Raw genomic sequence first — 19,026 nt, 5'->3', positions numbered from 1 at the left:
AAGTGGTGGGACATTTCTTCCACACTACTAATGTCATGATTAATAAAGTGGGTAGAAGACTTTTCATGTCTAGATTCAGAAAAGAGAGCTGTAAACTGATGTCAGAAATTTGGTTCTGCCTCTGTCTTTGCTGGTTTAAAAGCAGTAACTTTTAAATTAATTTACCAACTCCTTAAAGAGGACCTTTTGCTAATGTTATTTCTGCTTCTGAAGTAAGATGCATTTAAAACATTTTAACTGTTCCCTTTGGAGAGCTACAAATAGAGCTACTGTGCTTAAATCAGATGTGGTGTTCCCAGTTTGAAAGCAATGGGAAGTACGATGTCAGACAATGGCAAGGAGAAAGCAGGGAAAAATGCAAACTTACCTCATCTTCTGAATCAGATTTATTTGACCTATCACCTTCTTGACTTCCATCTGGAACTTCATTTTCTTCTTCATCTGGAACTCCATTTTCTTCTTCATCATCATAAATATCTTCACCACCTTCACCTTCTGTAGAAGAAGTTAATTTTACTTCATAAACAGAACTACATTACTATGATACACTACATCCAGGCACACCAGTAAGGAAAATAAGCCAATTTCAGTCCTAGAATGAACTGCTTGTTTAGAATAACCCATAAAAACATCTCTGGGATATAGAGTAGAATTCTCATGAATTAGTAGAAAGTGATAACTGCCAGATTTAACAACCAATTTTACAAATCTTAAATCTGACAGAAAGGATATTCGTTGGCATTTTGCAACTTAACAGTCTGCCAGTGGCTTATTTAAAAACAGCAGGGAAGTAGTGCTCAATTCTGTCCTTGTCAGGTCACACCTACGTCTCATAAGCACTGCTTAGGTGTGAAAAAAATAGGGAAAAAGCCAAAAACAAACACCAAAAATCTGTACCCACACCAAATTCTTACTGTTGCATCTGAGTTAAACTGAAACAAAAGTATCCAGACAAATTAAGAATGTAGTCAGATATCAGACATGACTCTCCTGATTCTTGGTGATGAAAATCTAGAAATACCTAATTTGTTAAAATATTTGAGACTTCTGTCTCAAATTGAGGAATTCGAATCTTTGTACTGAAAAGTCCCAAGAACTCTGTCTGCAATATAGCTGTAAATTGAGCCAGAGCTTCACTAATTGGTATGAACTAAGAAGTCAGTTTTGCCATATGTCAGTATACCTGGTTCATGTGTACTATGTCTCTCTTTCTATTATCAAAAGGAGAAGTATGACCAAATAATGAAGATCATGTTTATGAGATGCAGACAAAGATCTCAGTCCTAAAAATAAGCCCGTAATAGAAGAGCTTGGCAGAAATTCACAAAGCCTTTGGTCATATTCTAATAAAGAGAGTGGAAATAATAAATTATGCAAATCCAGCTCCTCCCACAAGTACAAATTTCAACAGAAGTGAAAAAACCCTCCCAAAAAAGTACTTCAGATATCAGAAGCTATAGAACCCACCACTGGAAAGATATACTATTTAAAATTATTATTTTAAATTTAACCATAATAGTAATTGAAGCATTATTTCATATAAATAAATGTAGAACTTGACAAATAAGGTTCAGACTGTGCCCCTGAAATTCCATTCTGTGGCAACAATTTTTACTTCCTGCAATGTCTTTATACAGGTCAAAGAAAGCAAGGAGACAAAGCAGACAAACAGACAATGCCACAAATATTAACAAAGAACAAAATAAAGCAGTAAAGCCCATGGACAATGCCCTCAAGAAGTACTCTGCCAGCAACTCATTGTCACTGGTGTTAAAGAAATTGTCAAGTGTTTCTAAAATTTGCTGTTGTGCTGCACTTCCTTTTTCTTTTTTAAATGGTCCCAAGATACAATGTGGATTTTGAGTCACTCAGTATTCCACAGCTCAAAACCCCACTGCCTTCAACTCCAAAAAAATCAAAGGAGGAGGTAATGACTAGGAAGGAACAAAATCACTAAAAATCGTAAAAACCATAAGGAGAGAAAGGTACTAGTAGAAAATATTTATGACTATGGACACCATAGAGAGAAATCTCAGAGGAAACTTGCATCTGGACCTGATGGAAGCTGGCATCCACCAGACTGAAGTTCTACCATCAACAAGAAAGCAGAGGGAAGAAAACAGATAGGAGAGACCCACTTCTAAGTCCTGGCCCAAATTGCTTCACTTTCCCAGTACCTGAAAGAGAAGCCTCCCTCCTTTCCTCCCAGAGAAGCCTTCCCATCTTCTCTGTGTTATCCTTTATAAGTTCTCTTTTTGTCTCCTCCATTTCTCTTCTCTCTGTAGCAAAAAGAATGAGGAAAAGGAGGCAGAAGACAATTTCTCTAATGCTTTCTGACACAAAGAGGCAAAAGAGCAATAGAAAAAAAGGGAAGATTTCAACTTGCAAATGTAAAAGGTGGCAGGAAGCTGAGGGAAGCTAAGCAATTCTTCTTAAAGCAAGAAACAATGGAGACATATGACAGCAAAGTGTAATCCTTCCCTCTGAAGCCTAGAATTTATTTGAAAACCCTGGATTAGTCATACCAAAGCAAGCTAGGTTAGTTTTACTCTGTGTTCTCTTTAGTAACTAAAAGTAACAGTCTAAAATAGAACCTACCTTTGCACCACCATGAACAGCTGTTCCAAGTACAATTTAAGAAAGCTGTAGGAGCTGAACAGTGTTCCTCTGCAATTGCCCGGGCCTTATTTCTAACATTGAAACACACATTTTAAGGTATTATTTATTAAGTGATGTGTTATAATTAAATCAAGTAACTGAATATTGGAACTGAGGAATGGCAGCCTTGCAGCTGCAGCATATTATGTACAAACTATGATTTGCATCAAGACTGGGTAGAATAAAACAGAGTCGGTAATTCAGGAGCAAAGAACAGACTGAGTAGAGTAAGATCAAAAGGAAAATTAGGAAGATACAGCACTGAAATCACACACCTACAATTTAGGCTAAAGTAAAGAGTGTATGGAGCATAACCAGAATAACAAAGTGCCTGGGTAAGGCTCTCCAAGGCAAATGGACTGAGTTTGGTGTGCAAGTATGTACTCAATTGTGTCAGTGATGGCATGGGAACTGCTGCTGCTGAGTGATGCCTTCTGCACAGACACAAGCCATCCACACTCATGGAACATGGTGCAAAGACAGACAAACCCACCAATTTCAGTCAGTAACACAAAGTGATTGCAGCACCAAGACAAAGACCCACCACAACATGAATGTCTGCTACGTCTCTATCCATGCTTGTCCCTTGTCACTTACTTTGTTCTCACCAAGGAAGACTGAAATAACAGGCAGAATCTTACAGAATTCTGAAGCTAAAATTTTTCTCATCAAAGCAAAGATAATGCATTGGAAGTCAAGAGTTTGATTTTTTATTCTTTATATAGACACAGGGAAATGCTACCAGCACCTCAAAGCTACAGCTGAGTAGCAGCCAGTATCTTTGATACAGTAACATGGGATGGTTTTATTCTTGGATGCCTGAGTACAGCTCAACCTACTGAGTCATTCATTTCTCCCTGGGCAGCAGGACACACCTCTGCAGGTGTGCAACAGGTTGCTAAAAAGCAATATAAAGGAAGCTGCAGGCTTCAGAATTTCAAGCCTACTGTATTTTCAAGTATAACCCTCCCAGAGAGGTGTAAGCAGATTTATGTTAGAAGACTTCAAGCTATTCCAGACACATTTTAAAAAATAAAGTGGCTTTAACTACTTCAGGTACTTATATCTGAATAATTAAAATGTGTTTAATATATGAAATCTTTTGAAATATTTAGAAGGGACAACATGTGTGTCACAGTCTACAAACATAAAAAAATTGTGTTGGAAGCATGTTTATTTCTTGAAAGTGCAGAAATGCTGAGTAGAGCCTTACTTTCTGCTTATATTTATCAGACCTATTAGGCACAGGATGCCACTCACTGGAAGTTACCAAAGACAAAAAAAGGCTCAAAGCAAGGCACATTTCACATAGTCTAAGAAAACAGGTTGTAATTAGTGGCAATGCAATCCATGAACTGGTTCTATTCATGTCTTTAACCAAACTGCAAGCTGACACACTCTCACTCATCTTACCATCTTCATCAGTATCTTCATTTTCTTTTTCCTCCTCTAGTTCATCATCTTCAAAATCCTCTGTCACTTCTTTTAGTTTTCCCTTTGTAATTTGCTTAGATACATCAGGCTTCTTGAAGTCAATATATTCATCTGATTTCTACAACAAATGAAAAATCTATTTATATTTCAACTCCAGTGAAGAATTAAACAGGCACTGTAAGCTAAGTAATACCAATGGCATATTAAAAGGGCACATTGTTGCACAGATGCTCAAGAGTTTCCAAATAAAGTACTAAGAAGAAAACCAAATAAAAACATAGTAAATTTCACTAACCTTTCCTGGCCAGCAGAACAACACAGTTAGACCAACAGGGAGAGCTAAAGTCAAGATGTAAAGAACCCAGAGCCATGGGTGTTCTTCTGCAGCAGTCACCAACTGACTAAACATACCAGGCTGTGTTAAAAAAAAAATAAAATTAAAATAATTGTATTTATATCCCTCTCTACACTTAAATAAGTTTATGAAGTGTACTGTATACATTTATATTGTCCAAAACCCTTCTTTACCTTTGCTTTTTAATGACTACAGCAATAATGCATTTCAGTACTGGTAAAGCAACAACTTTACCAATTGCAAATAAGTGGCAGGTGTTGAGTAAGGAGGAACAGATGTAGAACTCCAAACACACCAGACCAGCCACAACTCAGCTTTGTAAAGCAATACCTGCACACTGTACCAACTCAGCTGAACGCTCCCAAAGCATCAAGAGCCTGAGGGCAGCAGTTCCTGAGGAGCAATGCTGGCTCCACTTGACTGTCCTCCCAGTACAGCTCTGATTAAGAGAGTAGAGACTCTCAGGCAAGTGCCTGGTGCATCTCTGTAAGAGGTACAGCAGCACTAAGGAAGTCTGAGAGGCACAGTGGAACAAGGGCACTCAAAGAAATTATTTTTGCCATTGTGTCTACAGGTACGGATACAGGCTCACACATAAACAAAGAGGAAGTACTTACTAGGTGTTTAAGTAAAATGCAGTACCCTTTTAACTTCAAGAAAACATTCATTTGGGAAAGGTAAAAAGCCAAACTACAAGACAGAAAAGCTATCAGTTACTCAGCAAAATGATTGCAGACAAATTAATGTCAGCATGGACAGAAAATTCTTCCAACAGCACAGCTTCCTTACTACTTTCTACTATCAAGAACATAGCAAAGTTTATACCTCATTAGCACTTGCTACCAATTTCTTCAAGCCCCAGCTATCTGCTGCCCAGCGATCTGCCACTTCTTTCTCTGAACAGATGATGAAGTTATCAAAGTAGATATCAGATGTCATAGACCAGAGTTCTAGACCAATGGCACTGACAGCAGTCATCTTGAATGGGTGAAGATCTTCAAAGTAGTCTGGGTTTGGTATTTTCCGAGGACTCCAGATTCCCTGTTAATGGAAACAAACACAATCACATTACCTACAGCTCACCAAAACAACAGCTTCTGAAAGGGATTTCAAAATAATAAGAACTTTTCTTTAAAAAGACAAGCAGTAGAGTTTAATCTATCTAAAACAGAATTGGAAATAGCCTGTAGGATTTTGGCAAATGGGTCTCAATTTTCATGTTTCAGGGCAGACCTCCTAAGCAATGATCTTCTTTTTTACTGTAGAGATTACAGTAATAACTGACTCTTACCAGAAGTGTTAGAGAAAATTTTAGCAAAGGAAAATTCAGCCTTATGGTACCTGTGCAAATTAGAGCCAAATTCTGTTTGCAAACCTGCTTAGGATCTTACCCTCTGAGACATCAATTTCAAGTACTCCCATAACTAATACAAAGTAACTCTCTTTAATATCCAGCTGATTACCTCTTATATTTGGAGGGGAGGACAGGACTTTAATTATCCAAAATTGAAGCTTCCTCTAAAATTGAACTAGTAAGGCATTTTCCTCGCTGAAAGGCTTCATTTGTTAATATTAAAGAGACTAATTCAACAGACTGACATTTAAAAGCCTAATGTAATTCAGAATACAATTCTGAAGACCATACTAAATAAATGGTATCAATGACAATTGTACAAATGGCAACTTTAAACAGCTAAGTTGTTTTAATACAAGAAGCATTACTGTTTCCCAGTATACTTCAAGGAAAAAAAAAAAAGGCAAATTAAAAGCAAAAAATTCTCGAATTAGTGAGGGTTTTCAGACTCATTGTAAAATATAAATACACTGCAGAAAAGCCTAAGTAAATATACTGCTTTGACTTGCTTGCTCTGCTGCCTGTATCTTTTAGCCATGCCCAACATTTTGACTATTACCTGATAGTTGGGATTATCTATCATAGGTGCTCTCCATTTTCCTTTGTACTTTGGGTTGTTCTTCATGGGACGCACCCACTCTCCACAGCCAGGTGCAGTCTCACATTTTGCATTAGGGATCTGGGGCGCTTCCCACTCCCCATCCATTTCTTCATCCCTAGAGAGAAAAAAAATGACCAACAACTGCTTCAAGATCAGCCAGGTGTCAAACACTGGCAGTCTGAAGTTAGGGTCTATGTGTATTGTTGTAACAACCCCAGAACTCTGACCAGCTCAAACAATTTTACCCAACAGCATAAACACTTTTTTAAAGGAGTGCTACACCTTTTTACTTAAAGGCCATATATGTTCATATATACCACAGCATGACTGACTTCAATTGCATTCCTGCCTCTAAGCATCCTCTGCCCAGGATGCTTAGAGATCCCTTTGAGACTTACATTATGATTTCAAGTTATCAACTTAAACTGTAGCAAATTCTTTCAAAGGGGACCTTCATACAAAGGCAATGACAAGTTCATGTTTTTACAGAAGCAGTCCCCACATCAACAAATATTGGCCATACCTTACACATTCCACATTACTACCTCAAAAGACAATGAAATCTGGACTGACTTCCACAACTAATAATATGCCACAGAGAACAGTCTTATCTGCAAAACACATTAGCAATCTGCACTTACCAGTCCTTTGGTTTCTTTGCATTAGGGTCTGGAACATACTGTGGTTCATCATCAAGCCACCCCTCAGGCTTAACAGCATCAGGATCTTCTATTTTGGCAGGTTCATCTTCATCCCTTCAATTACAGACTTTTGTTAGAAAATACAGCAGCCTGACTTTGCACCAATGCTCTGTTCAGAGGACTACAACTGGCATGAAAGAGATGATTTCCAAAAACACGACAGAATTAGACTCGCTGATCATGAGCATTAGCCATATAATTATCTGCTTATAAATATCTGGATTATATTTACATTGTTCTATAACAAATCAGCAAATAATGATTTTATTTGTTTCCTTATGCCCACCTCAAATATGTTTTCAAACTTCAGTGCTTTTAGTGAAATGTATTCCAACTGTCATTAGCAAACCCCAAAATAAAACCAGTCAAATCTTTCAAGTAAACAACCTGTATGTAAAAGACATTGTAAAATGTAGAATGTTCTCCTTACCAGTCATCGGGTTTGACAGCATTTGGATCAGGTATTTTTGGTCTCTCATCCCAATCATCAGGCTTCTTATCAGTAGGATCATCTATTTCTTTGGAAGGATTTACTGGAGGAATCATATTCTCAAGAAGACTTCCTTTACTGACAACTGTTTGGTCGATTAATATTTCAAATGTATCATCTGGTTTTAGCACTAAATTGAAGAAATTTATATTGAAGAAATAAGGTAGCCATTTAATTTTACAGATACATTTAACAAAACTATAGAATAAACACAGACTTAGTCAAATAAGAGCAAACAGGATCCTCACTAGCAGAGGAGACAGACTCCTCACTCAGGCACTGGATCTGGACACAAAACATTGCCCTTGAGGGGATGTATGACCAGCATCAGGCCCACAAAGATTAAATTTGAAGAAAATTCAATTGCTGAAACATGTCCAAATATATTCTAAGAGATTTTTCAAAAACCTAACAACTTGGGCAAAATTCTGTGGTTTTACGTCAAAAGCACAGACAGTGAAAAAAAAGTCTCTGTCCCAAAAGGCATCTCTGCTACTAAATTATAATCTCACACTTGAAAGCATGGGAACACATGAACTGTACCAGTACCATAGCAGAAGGATAAAACAGCACTTTCTATCAGGTTCTAACCTCTCTAAGCCATTTTCCTCAAATGCCACACTGCAAGAGCTCACACATTTGAAGAGAATTCCCTGGATGTTAGCAAGTGTGAGTAACTGAGAAGCCAAGGTAAGAACTGATCACTGCCAGACTTGGTACCCAGATGCATCCAGATCTATTTCTAATAAGCACTTATAAGTGTGCTCACTGGTCTAACAGCAGATTCAACTGGCCATTTAACAAAATGAAGATTACTAAGTAAAAGTCATTATTATTCTACTTTTATGACAGTTTTCTAAAAACAGGTTAAGAAAACCACAGTAACAGTCTTGTAACAATTTGATAATATCTAATGATGGCCTTATACCCTGAAATTTTCAACAGCATTAAAATATCCATAAAATGCAAAAATGAAACCCCCATATCACCTTTAGATAAAACACAAAGAGCTAATCTTTAAACTCCTGTTATCAGTCACATAAATGCATTGGAATCACACAGCTCTATGAAGTCTGTTTGAACAAGTATAACAGAATAAATGCAATTCAAGTTTAAGTACCTTGATTCATAATTTCTAACAAACAATCCAAATACAGGAATGCATGCATTCCTTTATTATGAGATTCTTCAAGCAAATAAGACTATCTAAAAGTGTAAGTTTGCTGTGGCATACTACAGCAATCCATTTTAGAAACCACTGAATTATTTTCCTATGGCACAGCACTTGAACATGCCTTCTGTTATTACTCCTCAGTGGAAGTTCCTAAGTACAGTCAATTTGGCTGGGGTTGCAGCATGCCATAGGTTAGCCCACTGACTGCTGTTCTTCCTCAGAAGTTAGAAAAAGGGATAAAAACTAACTTTTATTTCTCTGTACAGCTCACTGGTACAAGAAGAGCTGTCACATGAATTACAACCAGCCCACACGTACTCACTGCAGAGTCTGTGCTGACCTGTGTGTGCACACTGCTTCAGGTGCAGGGCCTGTGAGAACTCCTAACATGGGGAAAAGAGTGGTGTGTGGCATGCTACAGATTGAACTGAACTCCTCTGAACTCTGACACCTTCCCAGAAGATTGGGCACTTGTACATTCTACTATCTTTCCCAGTAAAAATAGTTTTATTATAATAATTGCTGAAGGCATTTATCAGTAAAGGCTAGTCAGGGCTGGTAAGTTTGTCCTGTAACTAGATATTAAGCAGTAGCATCTGAAAGCTACTTTATGTCCTGTAGTTAAGCCCTGTCATTAAACCATTTAACCCAAATCATTAAACAACCAGCACTCAGAATTAACAAGGTATTATAAACAAACAAAGACTCAATTACAAAACTTCAGCAGACAAACCACATTTTTAATCTCTCCTTTCCAACATAAGAATTGGAATTCCATTTTTAAGAATTGAACAATACCAAGAGTATACAGATGTGTCTTCTTGTCCAGATAGAATTTTTTTAGGTCTACATCAGGACGTTCAGCATGTTTTTCATCATATTCTCCGGTTTTAGGATTCTTATGTCTGAAGATAAAGTGTAGTTTGTAATCCTCTCCACATTTATCTGGTCCAAACATAATTGTGTAAGGTGTTTTGTCAAAAAAGTATTCCTGTAGGAGCAAGAAAGCTGAGCATGTGATACATTGGACACTTTATTATGTAATTTTTGGTACTTCTTTGTCTTGGTGCAGAGCATAGTTACCTATCTGTAAAAGGTAAATGAAAAGTGGTAGGGTAAATCATGAAAGGAATTCAAGCCCTCTGGAGTTCTCTGTTTCCAGGGAATGCACTAACTCTCAGCCTCTTCAAGGAAGATGAACACATTTATATGTTTACACTTTATCCTTAAGTAGGAATGCCTGCTACAAATCAAAGCACCCAAGTATCTCTTTCCCTCTACAAACACTACACTAAAAGATGGAAGGGAACTAGTTACTGTTCTTCATAACAATTTTCTTTTCCAATAAAGATAACCCCAGGATATTAATACCCAGTGTTTTATAAGTACCTTTTTCTCTCCACATTAAGTAACAGCAACAAACAACCCTAAAAATATCGATATAGTTATTCTCCTTCAGAGTATGCTGCAATACACAGTTATGTCACAGTATCTTTATCTATGTTCTCTGTATTTGGAATACACAGTAATATGCATGTGCTGATCAGTAAAATTGTTTCACAAGTTATGAGTTAAGATCCTCTGACTTCTATTAATTCTGAAAGTCATACTAAATGTACACAAAGGTCTGCTGTCCTGCATATCAGACACCAGCCATGCAGAGCCAAGCTGTCCCTCAAATGAACAACTGATACCAAATATTAAGCAAGAGGACATACCAGATTCAAGTCATTGCTACTGGAGAGAAGTTTAATATATGCACCACCACAGTCAATGCCTTTTTGAAAATTCACTTCATATCTGAGCAAAGAGAAAGTGAGAAAAACATTCTGAGTAGCAGAAAAATATCAATTAACTGCTAATCTGCAGTTCTAATTATTAATATATTCAGACTGCACATTAGTACCTACTGTCAAAACACTTCTATGCTAGCAAAATGCTTTAAATTACTAATAAACATAAAAAACCAGAAGGAATACTTACTGAACAATCAAAGGTTTATCATCAAAAACAAATGTTTTTGTCAGCATTGCTGATATTGCATGATACTTTGCCACTGATTTTAACACTAATCCTTTGTCTCCAGGCATTGCATTTTCCTTCAGCTCTTCTACTTCCCATCTTCCTAAAACATACATGCACAAAGTCTTTGAAAAAATGCAGTGTGAACACAGAAATCAGCCTTGCTGAAAGTAAAGGGTTAGTAACAAATAAAGCCTAGCTGCCAAAACAGGGCAGAAATGTTGGTATCTGATGTCAAAGATGTTATTTCTTTCTGTTCTCAAATTTAAGTAGACTATATTCCTGTAGATCTGTATCTTTAGGTTGCGGTATCCTACAATGGCCAGAGGAACAAAGTATTTCTCCAGATTTTAAATTTACTTCTACCATCATCACACAAAAAACATGAGTCACAGAGCACTGTGTAAAGCTAAAGACCTGCATCATTACTTTTTTCTCCTTACATAAAATTAAAATCTCTTGAGTCAAATCTAATCACAGGGTAGATGAAGTTCCCTCCTCCTCCCCAAAGTCTTTCCAGGAATTACCAGGTTTGGTCCAAAACAAGCTTACAGCTTTGAAAAGAGAAGATTTATATTTATACATTCTCCAAGTTTGGGAAAAATACACACATGCCCAATATCCAAAGAAAAAGATTTCTTCTAAAAGGGCAGTTACATTTTCTCAGAGACTAACAGGACAAGATCCACTGGGTTTTTTCCAGGAAAGAACACAGCACAAAGTACCCTACTTTGACAATCCACTGTAATTGTGAAGAATGCTTAAGCAGCCAATTCTAGACTAGGAAATCACAAGTGCAAACTGCAATGATTAAACCATCAGTACACTGTTTCCATTACTGCTCTCCAAATTTGGTTTTGGCTACTCTAAGACTAAATTGTACAAGAACCACTGAAGAGCCCTACATTCAAGCACAGGAAATCTGGAAAAGTATTTAAAAAAATATGCTGTTTTAATTTTCAGAGGCTATACCAAGAAACCAATCTGTGGATCAGCAGCAGGACAGATGGAGCAAAATGGAACAACAATGCTTCAGAAAACTATTTAACAACTGAAATTGAAGTGATAAATCTCTCTCACAGGGTTTCAGAGAAGACAGTTCTAAAGAAACAATGCTCATAAACAAACAGGATTAAATATTCAGTTTCCCAAGGTTATTCTGGTATCATCCATGGCAATACATTGTTGGAATGACAAAAAAAGGTATCTTCACACTAAATAACCCACTGAGCAACATTTCACAGTTTCAGGATAACAGCCATTATACAAACTAACATTTTTGACTTTTGCCATCTAGACATTCAAAGACAAGTTCTGTGCTATTTCTCAAAGAAATATTTATTTCAAGCAAAAAAGCAACAGAGCATCATAAACTACATAGTGGAGGCAAACAATAAAGTTGCTTACCATCATATTTAGCAACATTATCATCCATGTCTTCTTTCAGAGTTACAGACAACACCCACCTAAAAAAAATTGTACTGGTCATTGATCTATCTAGGCAAAGCTGTATTATTTAACAAATAAAGGAAAAATAGCTTTTGTTTCTAGGCTGTGAACCTGTAATACTGATTTTGAGTCATCATCGTGGAACTGCATGTAGCTCTAAGAACATGCAAAGAAAAATTAAAGGAGAGTAGTCTAATACAGCATTTCAAAATACTTCCTAAAAATGTAAATGAATAGACAATTAAAAGTCTAAAGTAATTAAATTCCTGAATTCTTTAATTCTGAATAAACTTCAGTTTTATATACAAGTTCAGAATGTAATATGCATTTAACGTAAAAAATCACTGAAAATAGCAAGTTTCAAGTATAATACCTTCAACAGAGGAAATAATACCTTTCAATAGAAAAGAAAAAGAACTCAGCCAAATGAATCTTAACTTTATGTGACAGTAGCAGTACACACACAGAGCAGAGGACAAGAGGGACAAGTGCAAGATTCCAAGGATACTGCACACAGGAGATCCAGCAGGGTGAACACAGCCTGATCTCCATTCTGTGAGCAAGGCAGACTTGGCCATCTCATTCAGGGCACTATCACAAGATAGGCACAGTCTCCTCACAAAGTGCTCCTCTGGAAAGGGAAAAAAGGAAAGGGCAGTCCCCCTTCATCTGGACCCACAGCAGTTCTGTCTGGAGCCACACACAGGAATATCTACAGCCAACAGCACTGCTCAACTCTTTATTGTATCAGCCACAAGAATACATTCTAATAATTCATTCTGGAAAGAACTGTCTGCATTCTTTCTGAACTCTCCTCTGCATGGAGTGATCCAGGGATGAATACTTTCTCTTTTCTGCTTGAACTGCAGTCACATTTGTTCACTGTTAACAAAGACGCTGGAAAAGCTTGACAGTATAAATAGCACACTAGATCCTCAGCCTATGAGGAGAGAGACCAGTGAGGAATAAAACATCTCTACAAGTCATGTGAAAAAATTTTCAAGGCCCATTCTCAGAAAAGCTACTCTATTCTTACCTAGTCCATTTATATATAATTCTTTTCCACACTTCAGGGAAGAAAGGCAGCATGCTGCTTACTTTCTCATAAATCTTTCTTTCATACTCCTTAGTCTTACGTAAATTATGCAAAGCCAGACCAAGAAATCCCAAGCATTGTAGCTAAAACTTTGAACATTAGACTTAGTAGGTAGACAAATTAATCTTTGAACAGTTCTCAAAAAACCTAGAAACTTGGATGAATGATATCATTCAAGTACCACAGTTAAATCTTTCCATCTGTCAGTCAAGGATTTCAGTGGTTTATTTGGTTTTTTTAACAACCATTATCACCTCTTCTATCTAATATTTTTTTCTGTCATCACAGGTTCTGCTTTTGCAGTTAACATTTAGAACTGACACATACCTAAGATCATGTGGAAAGAAAGTGTTTGCTACTGAAGTGCAATGGCACTTCACCCTCTCAGCTAGTTAAACCCAACTGGCTCAATCTTTAGATTATTTTTCTCAATGTCCACAAATCCAGAGTTTATTAAAAGCCTCCTTAAAACATACACAGGAGAGTAATATATCTGAAATGTTAAGTGTCCAGCTTAACATTATGATGTATTTGGACCAAGCCTTAATATTCTTCCCAATTCTAATCCCCATAAAAATATTTAAAAGGCAGTAGCAGAAAAATGAATACAAAAAAAGTGCTGCCACTGTAAGTGAAAACTGCTGAAAGTAGAAGTTAATCATTTTAAGACATAAACTTACCCCGACATTCCTTCATCAAAGGTTTCTGCGAAATACACTTCCCCAGTTGGCTTTGGAGTCTGGTACACAACCTAAGAGACATGTACAGATACACATCCCAACATAAATTACAACTGAAATACACTCTCCTATGTCCAGAAGTAATCCAACCAGGCAGAACAACAGATTCTCTTCATTAGAAATACCTAGCAGCATAAAACCACTTCTCTCCCTCCACATTTCAATACTTTGTGTGCATCCCTCCAACTGTGAGCAGTTTCATATCTCTGAACTTTAAAAGTTGCTTCCTCTGTTCAAAGCTCATAACTAAAGCTTTGTTACATCTTCTGTGAAACAAAACTCCAAAATTTTTCTGAACCTGCACCAAATCTGCTTCATCCCTGTTTCTCTCTTTGTATGTTTTCCATTCTTCTGTTTTCCCATCTATTGCCTATATCTCTTTTGAAGAATAGCATACAGATTTTCTGGTAATAAAGACAGTGTCAAAAGGCAGCTGTGACTGATGAAGTCAAGAAACTGGTCTAAAGTCAAAGTCTCAGTGAGACCAAGGTGCTTTCCATTTACTTCTTTACAAGTGTCACGTTAGGACTTGCAACAAAAGGTTCTGTATTTAGATTGAAGAAAAACCTTTTTCATGACTACTGACCACAGGCAGGATATTTTACACTCAGGCATAAGAGAGTCATTCTTTAAGTTTGCCCTAAATGTCACATATAGCAAGTGAAAAACTCAGACTGCCACATCTGAGACCCACTCAGCTGTCAAATGCAGATTAACTTGCTCTAGTTATAACTATGCATCTTGTATTTAACCAGCTTGAACTAAAGAATTCTGTAATCTTACCTCTAGAGAAGATTTATCTCTGTCAATATCAGCTTCTTGGGCCTGCTTGTCAAAATTCTCCACTTCAACATCTGCATCCAGATTTTCTTCACCTTCCATTCCTGCAGTCATCGAGCTAATTATCAGGACACCCAAGCACAGCCAGTCCCACTGGAAGTGCATCTTGCTTATCTGCACAATTGAAAGTTTTACATTTTAAATATAATTTCAACTGTATTATTAGTATTATTTCAATTTTACCCCAGACTTTATCTAAAAGAGGAAAAAAACCCATTAAAATAATGAGATATAACTATGAAAAAGTGTTGTCACTATAATATTATCTTAATCTGCTTTTTAAAAGTTTTTTTTATTACTGAGCCCCAACTCAGACTCTCTTTCCCCTCCTGTTTTCCCTATGGAAGTGCTCATAGCCTATTCCTTTACCTTGCCAAATCTAGCAAGAATCTCACTGCAATATGTATGCTTTTAAAGAACTAAGCAAGACTGCTTTTGTTTTTCTCATTCATAAACAATCTGAACAAGTGATTAAACTGAATCAGTCTCTATAATGCAGCAATAACTAACATCCCTTTCACAGCAAGCTTAAATAAATGCTGGTGTTTATTTTGCTATTTTAAGACATTGTCAAGCCTTGCATTACTTGCAGCCACTAGTGGTTATACTAAAAGCTCTGGTGCTGAGTACCTTTGCACCTGAGAGAACAGCCACCCTCTCAGGTACATCATCACTCCCTAGAGACTGAATTGTTTATCACTACAACTCTGAATGTCCCAGCAATTACAGATACTATCTTATACTCACTGAATGTCCCAGCAATTACAGATATTATCTTATACTCAAAGTGTGAGTCTCTTTCTTTCTTTCTTACTGGCTTTATCAAATGAGGGAAGCAATTCAAACACTGTAACTGCACCAATAATTACTTCATCATTCATTTTTTAACACCTCCAAGTTTTATCAAGCAACACATATAGAGATCAAACAGTATCAGGGCTTTATTTCTTTTATGATCTATTAATTTAACATTAACTGCATTGATTATATCTAGAGCCAGGACATACACAAACCACACGATTACCATAAAGGACTGTTTCACACACCGGTACCATGGCAATACTAGGAAATAATCAAAAGCTCTTTTTTTTGGACTAACACCTATTTTCCACAAAACTACATTAAACATATTACCATTCTTTTTTTCCTCCCCCACTACTATCCACAATTCCTGCTGTTCTTTGTGGGACTTAACAACCTTGCTTGGAGATGCTGAGTCTGTGGTTCCTCAGGTGATACATTTCAATAGTTATCTGCAAATTCTACTAGTGTTTTGTATTTCAATTTTTTTTATTTTTAGGTTAAAACTAGAGATATTGTTAGTTCATAGACCTCCTTAGCGGTTCTAGAACTGAAAATAATCTCGCCCTGAAGATTTGTAGTAACTGAGTTTATCAGAGGTGAACATTTAATCTTACAGTGTATTCTGGAACACCTCTGTCTGAGGAGTATCAGTTTTACCAACCCCCTTTTCTTGTTCCTTACTCATCACATTAGGACAAGCACTCCAAGAATTCCACATCAATACCTTCTGGACTGCTTAGCTCCTAGCTAAGGTGTCCAATATTAACCGAGTACCAGCCTTGCATTTTCAGCACACAGCCTGCCTACCTCACCTTCGCTAGCTCGTCATGCACGTGATCTCTGCTTCTCCTAAAGCAGCATGAGGGGCACAGCTTTCTCTTCCAGTACATCCAGGTGTGTGTGTGTATGACCCAAAATGCTTTCCACTTAGACAGCTGTAACTTTACTGTAATTAGCCCCATTCACTTCTGCTCCATACACAGACTAACACGGGCATCCAAGAGGACACACCAGTACTCACCTTTCCAAACAGCTCCCTTCCAAAATTTCTGATGCTTTCACTTGGCTCCCACTGAATCTTATCATTACTCCCTGATCCTACCTAGGACTTCCCTAATTTCCTTCAGCTTTCAATTGGATCTCTTACCTCTTCCTTCAAGAAGAGAAGGTGCATTTTAACCTTTGACCTTTTGATATACTTTTAAAATTTTCCCAGAAATGCTGAAATACGTTATCAAGACCAATCACAGTTATCACTCAACTGCCAGCCAAATATGGTTTTAACCAGCCCATGACATCTTTCACTTTTGTGAACTCTGCCACACTAAAGTCTTAGCATATAAAATAAATCTTTCACCTAAGCCAATGAGATTCTGGTCTCAAAACAGAACTTCACACTACACATTTAATTATCTTTAAAACCTACTGAATTTTCCTAATTAACACATGAAGACTATGAGAAACTTTTCTTACTCCATTTTCAAGGTGGCAATGCAAATAAGCCAAAAGAATTCTCACTGTTATCAAAACAAAGCAAATTGGAAGAGCCTGTGGCTCCCACAAAACACCAAACATCTTTACCAGCAGTGTTGTCAATGTATCTAAGTTCAGACTTTAATTTTAACATATATTTTGTATAACTTGTCACTTTTTGCCATGGGTAACCACAGCACAGCTACACATCAGCATAAGCCAGCAGTACTACGGCAAAGCATGCTCTAGGGACCAGCAACAGTGCTGCAACATCAGCACAACATTGCACCCAAAGCAACAAGCTGCTTTTCCTGAGACACACACCAGTATTTATAAAAGACAAAGGCACAAGCTGTAAACATGGTCTGACTGCGTATCAGCATGCTTATACCCACGAGGACAGGTGGGCATTGATACAGGCTGCCCAGTCCCTGCCCCTGGGGTTTTCCAAGACAGTCCAGAAAAAATCTCCAAGCAAGCTGGACCAGCCTCAGGGCTGCTGCTGTAGTGAGCAGCAGGTCAGGAGAGACCTCCTGGTGTCCCTTCCCAGCTGAATGATCTGATTTGGGTTGTGTCCACCTTTGCACCTCTGTACCGTGGTGTTTAGTGCACTGTGTACATGCCATTAGTCAGTGACATCATTATTCCATCTGCTGCAGAACTAAGTAAGGGGTCAGGATCTTCCAGATTACTAACTTTTTTCTGGACTTTGAAAACGGTCATGCCTGTTTCATGTAACTCTGGGAGTTCCGGATTCTCAAGCAGAAAGGGAATAAGACAGCCGTTCTCACTGTGCCCTCCAAAGCTCCTGCATCCAGTATCAACACGTGGGCTTTTCATAGGGCAAATATCAATTCCATCCAGGGCCATGAAAAGTGGAGAATTTTTTCACACACCCCTTCTTCCACCTGTACCCACGGGCTGCTTTATTCCTCCCTCATTCTCCTACATTGGCATAAACCTGACATAAGCTGTAACTGCTCCATGAAACACACGCAAGAACACTCGCACAACTTTACATTTCTCCTTTATTGGGTGTGAGACTGTCCCCCGCTCCCGTTAGCTGTGACGCTGAGCACCCTGCGCGGGCACGGATGCCGAATGTGGGGTTCAGCGGCGCTCCAGCCGCAGTGCCGCGCTCCCGCAGGCGCTCCAGGCATTGCGCTGCCACAGCGAGCTCCACCAAACCCTTCAGGCCGACCTTATTTCCCGGTCTGAAAACACAGACCCTAGGGCCACCCGGTGTGCCGTCAGCACCAACACGAACCGGCTTTCTGGGACACCGCCAAGGGAGAACCAAGGCCACGATGCCGCGGCTCCCGCCCGCCTCGGTACGGGCCGAGCTCCCGGAGCCTCCCGTGGGCCGCCTCCGGGGACCGAGGGGAGCGAGGCGGAGCAGGGCAGCCACCCTCACCCCCCGTACCCGCGCCCGGGCCCCACACGCACCTGCCGCCGCCACCGGCCGCCGCTTCCCCGGCCTGGTTACCAAGCACCGCCACGCCGCTGCTCCCACGGCGGCCCGTTACCGGCGATGGTCCCGGCGCTGCCCGGCCCGCGGCGGGCGGTTACCGGTGGTCACCGGCGGCGCTGCCCGGCCCGCGGTTACCGGTACCGGTCTCGGCGCTGCCTGGCCCGCGGCGGGCAGTTACCGGCGGTTACCGGCGGCGGTCCCGGCGCTGTCCAGCCCGCGGTTACCGGCGGCGGGAGCCGGAGCCGGGCCCGGCCGCTGGTCCCGGCGCATCCCCGGCCGCGCACGCGCACGACGCGCACGGCACCCCCGCCGCTCGCAGGGCTGCGGGAGCAGGTGCCGCAGCGCGTGCCGCGCCCCGCCGGCC

At 39.2% G+C, this 19,026-nt stretch overlaps 1 protein-coding gene across 4 annotated transcripts in view; it reads right to left on the bottom strand.

The window, feature by feature from the left end:
- CLGN (calmegin) overlaps positions 1-19,026 on the bottom strand; it is a 23,420-nt gene extending 4,394 nt beyond the window's left edge. The window contains exons 1-15 of one of the 4 annotated variants that reach the window (XM_074541872.1): positions 18,638-19,026; positions 14,858-15,028; positions 14,015-14,085; positions 12,197-12,255; positions 10,751-10,892; positions 10,486-10,567; positions 9,566-9,758; positions 7,534-7,723; positions 7,044-7,157; positions 6,361-6,517; positions 5,273-5,488; positions 4,388-4,507; positions 4,072-4,210; positions 2,178-2,279; positions 368-495 (exon numbers count right to left, since the gene is read on the bottom strand). In XM_074541872.1, coding sequence (XP_074397973.1) covers positions 368-495; positions 2,178-2,279; positions 4,072-4,210; positions 4,388-4,507; positions 5,273-5,488; positions 6,361-6,517; positions 7,044-7,157; positions 7,534-7,723; positions 9,566-9,758; positions 10,486-10,567; positions 10,751-10,892; positions 12,197-12,255; positions 14,015-14,085; positions 14,858-15,019 — 1,875 coding nt within the window. In that variant the 5' untranslated portion in view covers positions 15,020-15,028; positions 18,638-19,026. Of the gene's footprint in view, positions 1-367; positions 496-2,177; positions 2,280-2,368; positions 2,691-4,071; positions 4,211-4,387; positions 4,508-5,272; positions 5,489-6,360; positions 6,518-7,043; positions 7,158-7,533; positions 7,724-9,565; positions 9,759-10,485; positions 10,568-10,750; positions 10,893-12,196; positions 12,256-14,014; positions 14,086-14,857; positions 15,029-18,637 lie in introns of those variants that run through there. The other 3 variants (XM_074541871.1, XM_074541873.1, XM_074541874.1) reach the window with 3 other exon arrangements.

The sequence above is a fragment of the Zonotrichia albicollis genome, chromosome 5 (assembly GCF_047830755.1).
Source record: "Zonotrichia albicollis isolate bZonAlb1 chromosome 5, bZonAlb1.hap1, whole genome shotgun sequence".
Lineage (NCBI taxonomy): Eukaryota > Metazoa > Chordata > Aves > Passeriformes > Passerellidae > Zonotrichia > Zonotrichia albicollis.
The sequence above is the reverse complement of the archived record's forward strand: the minus strand, read 5'-3'. Positions and strand labels throughout refer to the sequence as shown.